The sequence below is a fragment of the Brachyistius frenatus genome, unplaced genomic scaffold, assembly GCF_029030835.1.
Source record: "Brachyistius frenatus isolate BFR_SWC_R1_liver_20210118 unplaced genomic scaffold, ASM2903083v1 Contig_42, whole genome shotgun sequence".
NCBI classification, from domain to species: Eukaryota; Metazoa; Chordata; class Actinopteri; family Embiotocidae; genus Brachyistius; species Brachyistius frenatus.
Genome location: NW_027210641.1, coordinates 385,001 through 392,500, shown reverse-complemented (window position 1 = coordinate 392,500; position 7,500 = coordinate 385,001). Strand labels below are relative to the sequence as shown.

General features: G+C 39.1%; 1 protein-coding gene and 1 long non-coding RNA gene across 2 annotated transcripts in view; both read right to left on the bottom strand.

Moving 5' to 3' along the window:
- LOC138623144 (uncharacterized protein C7orf57-like) overlaps nt 1–2,096 on the bottom strand; it is an 11,484-nt gene extending 9,388 nt beyond the window's left edge. Inside the window, exons 1-2 of the mRNA XM_069702459.1 lie at nt 2,009–2,096; nt 1,759–1,805 (exon numbers count right to left, since the gene is read on the bottom strand). Of these exons, the coding sequence (XP_069558560.1) occupies nt 1,759–1,805; nt 2,009–2,019 (58 nt within the window). The 5' untranslated portion in view covers nt 2,020–2,096. The remainder of the gene's footprint in view (nt 1–1,758; nt 1,806–2,008) is intronic.
- Nucleotides 2,097–7,191: 5,095 nt separating this feature from the next.
- LOC138623145 (uncharacterized) overlaps nt 7,192–7,500 on the bottom strand; it is a 559-nt gene continuing 250 nt past the window's right edge. The window contains exon 2 of the long non-coding RNA XR_011311066.1: nt 7,192–7,500. This exon is cut by the window's right edge and continues 101 nt beyond it. This is a non-coding gene — a long non-coding RNA (uncharacterized lncRNA).

The window sequence follows — 7,500 nt, the reverse complement described above, 5'->3', positions numbered from 1 at the left end:
CAACAGGTGTACTAACCAGATTCAGTGTATAAACAGGTACTAACCAGATTTAGGTGTATAAACAGGTACTAACCAGATTCAGTGTATAAACAGGTACTAACCAGATGTCGTGTATAAACAGGTACTAACCAGATTCAGTGTATGAACAGGTACTAACCAGATTCAGTGTATAAACAGGTACTAACCAGATTCAGTGTATGAACAGGTACTAACCAGATGTCGTGTATGAACAGGTACTAACCAGATTCAGTGTATAAACAGGTACTAACCAGATGTAGTGTATAAACAGGTACTAACCAGATGTAGTGTATAAACAGGTACTAACCAGATTCAGTGTATAAACAGGTACTAACCAGATGTCAGTGTATAAACAGGTACTAACCAGATTCAGTGTATAAACAGATTCAGTGTATAAACAGGTACTAACCAGATTCAGTGTATAAACAGGTACTAACCAGATTCAGTGTATAAACAGGTACTAACCAGATGTCAGTGTATAAACAGGTACTAACCAGATGTCGTGTATAAACAGGTACTAACCAGATTCAGTGTATAAACAGGTACTAACCAGATATAAATAAACAGGTACTAACCAGATGTCGTGTATAAACAGGTACTAACCAGATGTCGTGTATAAACAGGTACTAACCAGATTCAGTGTATAAACAGGTACTAACCAGATGTCGTGTATAAACAGGTACTAACCAGATTCAGTGTATAAACAGGTACTAACCAGATGTCGTGTATAAACAGGTACTAACCAGATGTCGTGTATAAACAGGTACTAACCAGATTCAGTGTATAAACAGGTACTAACCAGATGTCGTGTATAAACAGGTACTAACCAGATGTAGTGTATAAACAGGTACTAACCAGATGTCAGTGTATAAACAGGTACTAACCAGATTCAGTGTATAAACAGGTACTAACCAGATGTCGTGTATAAACAGGTACTAACCAGATGTAGTGGTATAAACAGGTACTAACCAGATTCAGTGTATAAACAGGTACTAACCAGATGTCGTGTATAAACAGGTATGTATAAACAGGTACTAACCAGATGTCAGGTGTATAAACAGGTACTAACCAGATGTCGTGTATAAACAGTGATATAAACAGGTACTAACCAGATGTCGTGTATAAACAGGTACTAACCAGATGTCAGTGTATAAACAGGTACTAACCAGATTCAGTGTATAAACAGGTACTAACCAGATGTAGTGTATAAACAGTGTATAAAACAGGTACTAACCAGATGTACTAACCAGTGTATAAACAGGTACTAACCAGATGTAGTGTATAAACAGGTACTAACCAGATGTAGTGTATAAACAGGTACTAACCAGATTCAGTGTATAAACAGGTACTAACCAGATTCAGTGTATAAACAGGTACTAACCAGATTCAGTGTATAAACAGGTACTAACCAGATTCAGTGTATAAACAGGTACTAACCAGATGTATAAACAGGTACTAACCAGATGTCGTGTATAAACAGGTACTAACCAGATGTAGTGTATAAACAGGTACTAACCAGATTCAGTGTATAAACAGGTACTAACCAGATGTCGTGTATAAACAGGTACTAACCAGATGTCGTGTATAAACAGGTACTAACCAGATGTCGTGTATAAACAGGTACTAACCAGATTCAGTGTATAAACAGGTACTAACCAGATGTCGTGTATAAACAGGTACTAACCAGATTCAGTGTATAAACAGGTACTAACCAGATGTCGTGTATAAACAGGTACTAACCAGATTTCGGTGGTTGGACATCGGTGGTCGTGAGGACTGCAGGTTGTCTGGTGGAAACGGAAACAAACCCGGAACAGTGAACCTCCACAACGTTAGCTTGACACGCATTAGATCATCCGTGTTAGTTAGCTAATGCTAGCTGACTGTTTATATTTTCCCAAGCTTTGATTTAAACACAAATTATAAGTGACTGAGACAACAGAAAACATTTCAACGCGACAATTAAAGTAAAGTAAAGTGTTTAACTTACTCTGAATTCATGGTGGAAGCGGAGAAAGAAACGGCTGTGAGCGGACTCTGTTTTGAAGTTTGGACTGCGTTTCCATGGAGACGGTCGTGCCAGCACAACCCGGAGCACAGCTGCTGCGCGCGAGGAAGACGGCTTCTTCTCCAGGTGACGACACAGTCTGTCTGTCTGTCTGTCTGTCACTCTGTCTGTCTGTCTGTCTGTCTGTCTCTGTCTGTCACTCTGTCTGTCTGTCTGTCAGTCAGTCACTCTGTCTGTCTGTCTGTCTGTCTGTCTGTCTGTCACTCTGTCTGTCTGTCTGTCACTCTGTCTGTCTGTCTGTCAGTCAGTCAGTCACTCTGTCTGTCTGTCTGTCACTCTGTCTGTCTGTCTGTCTGTCTGTCTGTCTGTCACTCTGTCTGTCTGTCTGTCTGTCTGTCAGTCAGTCAGTCACTCTGTCAGTCAGTCAGTCACTCTGTCTGTCTGTCTGTCACTCTGTCTGTCTGTCTGTCTGTCTGTCACTCTGTCTGTCTGTCTGTCAGTCAGTCTGTCAGTCAGTCTGTCAGTCTGTCAGTCAGTCTGTCTCTCAGTCAGTCAGTCACTCTGTCTGTCAGTCTGTCTGTCTGTCTGTCAGTCAGTCTGTCTGTCAGTCAGTCAGTCTGTCAGTCAGTCAGTCTGTCAGTCAGTCTGTCAGTCAGTCTGTCTCTCAGTCAGTCAGTCACTCTGTCTGTCAGTCTGTCTGTCTGTCTGTCAGTCAGTCTGTCTGTCAGTCAGTCTGTCAGTCTGTCAGTCAGTCAGTTAGTCTGTCAGTCAGTCAGGCTGTCACTCTGTCTGTCAGTTAGTCTGTCAGTCAGTCTGTCTGTCTGTCTGTCTGTCAGTCTGTCAGTCAGTCAGTTAGTCTGTCAGTCAGTCAGGCTGTCACTCTGTCTGTCTGTCAGTCAGTCAGTCTGTCAGTCAGTCTGTCTCTCAGTCAGTGTCAGTCAGTCTGTCAGTCAGTCAGTCAGTCTGTCTGTCTGTCTGTCTGTCTGTCTGTCACTCTGTCTGTCTGTCTGTCTGTCAGTCAGTCAGTCTGTCAGTCAGTCTGTCAGTCACTCTGTCTGTCAGTCTGTCTGTCTGTCTGTCTGTCAGTCAGTCTGTCAGTTAGTCTGTCAGTCACTCTGTCTGTCAGTCGCTCTGTCTGTCAGTTAGTCGATCAGTCTGTGTCAGTCAGTCAGTCAGTCAGTGTCAGTCAGTCTGTCAGTTAGTCTGTCTGTCTGTCTGTCAGTTAGTCTGTCTGTCTGTCTGTCACTCAGTCTGTCAGTCTGTGTCAGTCAGTCTGTCAGTCAGCCAGTTAGTCTATCAGTCTGTCAGTCTGTGTCAGTCAGTCTGTCAGTCAGTCAGTCAGTCAGGCTGTCACTCTGTCTGTCAGTTAGTCTGTCAGTCAGTCAGTCAGTCTGTCAGTTAGTCTGTCTGTCTGTCTGTCAGTCAGTCAGTCACTCTGTCTGTCAGTCTGTCAGTCTGTCAGTCTGTCAGTTAGTCAGTCTGTCTGTCAGTTAGTCTGTCTGTCAGTCAGTCTCAGTTAGTCTGTCAGTCTTTCTGTCTGTCAGTTAGTCTGTCAGTCAGTCAGTTAGTCTGTCAGTGTCAGTCTGTCAGTCAGTCTGTCAGTCAGTCTGTCTCTCAGTCAGTCAGTCACTCTGTCTGTCTGTCTGTCTGTCTGTCTGTCAGTTATTCTGTCAGTCAGTTAGTCTGTCAGTCTGTGTCAGTTAGTCAGTCAATCTGTCAGTTAGTCTGTCTGTCTGTCAGTCTCAGTTAGTCTGTCAGTCTTTCTGTCTGTCTGTCTGTCTGTCAGTTAGTCTGTCAGTCAGTCAGTCAGTCAGTTAGTCAGTCTGTCAGTGTCAGTCAGTCAGTTAGTCAGTCTGTCAGTTAGTCTGTCAGTGTCAGTCAGTCTGTCAGTCAGTCAGTTAGTCTGTCAGTTAGTCTGTTAGTCTGTCAGTCAGTCAGTTAGTCAGTCTGTCAGTGTCAGTCAGTCTGTCAGTCAGTCAGTTAGTCTGTCAGTTAGTCTGTCAGTTAGTCTGTCAGTTAGTCAGTCTGTCAGTTAGTCTGTCAGTGTCAGTCTGTCAGTTAGTCTGTCAGTGTCAGTCAGTCAGTCAGTCAGTCAGTTAGTCTGTCAGTCAGTCTGTCAGTTAGTCTGTCAGTCAGTTAGTCTGTCCGTCTGCCAGTTAGTTAGTCTGTTAGTCTGTCTGTCAGTTAGTCTGTCAGTCAGGGAGTCAGTCTGTCTGTCAGGGAGTCGGCCAGTCAGTCTGTTACTTTGTCAGTCAGTCTGTCAGTTAGTCTGTCAGTCAGTCAGTCTGTTCGTCTGTCAGTCAGGCAGTCAGGCAGTCAGTTAGTCTGTCAGTTATTCTGTCAGTCTGTTAGTCTGTCAGTCAGTCAGTTAGTTAGTTAGTCAGTCTGTCAGTCAGTCAGTTAGTCTGTCAGTCAGTCAGTCAGTCAGTCTGTCTAACTAACAGTCAGTCAGTTAGTTAGTTTGTCAGTCAGTCAGTCAGTAATTCAGTCAGTCAGTTAGTCAGTCAGTTAGTCAGTTAGTCTGTCAGTTAGTTAGTGTAACACAAAAAAATAACAACTGCCAACAAACTCCATTCATTAAAAAAAAATGTTTGTTTCAGTAGAACTAGAATATAAATACCAACAGTTAAAGTGCTTATTATGCAGAATGTCCTATTTTAGAATCGGCCTAATTTATTGACACATTAATGTGTGATCATTAGGCTACTTTTAGTGAAAGTGGGGCTTGTAAAGGTGGGGCTAATTAATTATCTTTGGTTACGTTGTCATTATTAATAACCTAAATCTGCAGATAACTAATGAATGTCATGAAAATGTAGTAAAAACTACCATATTTACTCATAAAATGTAGTGAGAAGAGTTATAAAGCAGCATAAAACAGAAGTAAAGTACAAATATCTCAACATTTTACTCAGGTGCAGTAATACTTTCCAGCACCAGTTTCTTTCTGTTTGTCATGTGCATGTGTTGCGCTGCATTTACAGAGATACTTGAACAGTTGGTATGCTGACACCTTTCTGTAAGGTGTAGATGAGTGATTAAAAAAATATGCATTGCACACTTTAAAAAAATTTTATATGAGCGATTACTATATATCCTATATAGTCTATGTGCTACATGCAGCTCCAAACTTTTAACAGAAAATAGATCATATAAAAGTAATTATTTGGACAGTTAACTGCAAAATTATTTGGCACTGTCATGATTTAAACTATCGGACTATATTATTTTGAATCCTAAATTTTTGTTGTGATTTGAAAATGATTCGATTTTTTTTTCTCATATGTTTCCGATTATGCAAAACATACCTACATGTCTGTGGCCTCAGGTATGTCCAGAACCCTGCTCCCCTGAATGAAGAGAGCATGCTCAGTGCAAACAAAATATTAAAGTCAAGCTGACCAGAAAGAATATGTCCTTGACAGGAAGTGGAGGCATTCTCTTCAGCATAAAAGTACAGAGTTTTTGGGAAAGAAGGAATCTTATGAAACTAAACAACAGTAAAAAAAAAAAAAAAAAAGTTTTCAGAACCTTTGCTTTACTTAGAATGGGGGAAAACTCCATTCAAATTCTATTAAAAGTCCAGCACTGAATATCAATTACCTTAAAGCAAGTAAGGATAATTACCCAAATGTACCTAAAAGCCCTTGTGATATTAATGCTATCATTAATTTAATTTAATGCTGAAGAAATTATTATCCATATTGGACAATCCTGACCACCCTCTCCACCACCTACTGCAGGGACAGAGGAGCACTTTCTCTAATAGACTCCTTCAGCTCTGCTGCCACAAGGACAGATACAGGAGATCGTTCCTGATACAGGAGATCGTTCCTGCCCACTGCAATAAAACTCACCTCTGGCCAAATCAATCAACCAACAATAACACCATTGTTTGTTTGTTTTCTTGTTTGTTTAAATCCTTGCACTATTGTTTAGTTAGTTTAATTGAATTTAGTATTATTGTATTTTATTGTATATATTATGCATTTTTATATTTAATATTTTTTACTCTGTTGTTTTGTTGCTTTTCCTGTATCTATAATGCTGCTGTAGTGAAAAAATGTCCCCTAATAATCTATCTATCTATCTATCTATCTATCTATCTATCTATCTATCTATCTATCTATCTATCTATCTATCTATCTATCTATCTATCTATCTATCTATCTATCTATCTATCTATCTATCTATCTATCTATCTATCTATCTATCTAAACGCATATTCGTATTGATGTATTTGTGTATAAGTATGACAGTTTGTTGTTACATTGTTATTTGTAATCTAAAACTATTTTATAAAATCCTGATGTGTTTTGTATGCAAAATCTGACATTGACAAGTAACTACAGAAAAAAAATGGGGGACGAAATAATATTTTCCCAAATATAAAAAAGTACAATGGTGGAAAGAATATTCATACCCTTAACTTAAGTAAAACCTCCAAACAGCAATGTAAAAATATACCATTAAATGAAAAAATTATTTTTATGATGATGCTGGATCATTTAAACATTTCTTGAAATGAAACCCTAGAAGAAGATAAGAGGGAAAAAGTCACTTGAGGATGCAGAAGCAAAAAATGGTGGTAACCACTGGCTTAATCTTTAACAATGTAATGTATTTTAAAAGCTTGTTATATTATCCATTGTGTCAAATCTTTATCTTAATTGTAACTAAAGTGGCTGTATGAAGTAGCATTAGATGGAAGTACTGAAGTACTTCAAAATTGTTAATTGTAAGTGTTTGAGTGAATATACTTAATTACTTTCCACCACTGATGGAGTAAAATTATTATGATGAGAGTAAAAATGAGTTTAAATAGCCTACATCAATTGCAGGTCTTCCCTACCATTATAACACTTGAGTGCAGCACCCAAGTTTTTTGTTTACACTACTTAAGCCACAATAGCTTCACTATAAGCTTTGTTTTGCCAGTGTTTGGTGATCATAATTTTCATGCAGTGAAGCTCTACATATTGTCAAGATAATAATCCACAATTATGTGAAAATAGATAGTTTTTAGTCAATTAACTGCCCACCACCCCTACTTCGACCACAGCAACTATAAGCACTCCAGAAACGTGAGGAAATGTAAGTACATTTTGCCAGTGTTTTAGTTGATAATACATTTTTGCCAGTAAAATGTAAATGCAGAACTTGAATGTCTTTTGAAATTTTTATTTTTATTTCAAAAAAAAATCTGGATTCCTTTTTGGCCTTTGAACACAACACAAAATAAAATTAAAACTGCTATGAGTGATATGCGGGCCCTGCCGGCTCCCCGACGTGCAGCATGCAAGGGCCCGCATATTCCAGTTTTGATTTTTTTTCTCGATCTCGTTCCTTATTCTTCTTAAAAAAAAATGGCCTTTTTTCAAAAACTCATGAAAGTTGGTACCTGACGCATGTTTTGTGAGGTTTGGAGCATCGTTTGACCTTAAACTTCCTGTGTCACAGCGAAACATCAAACT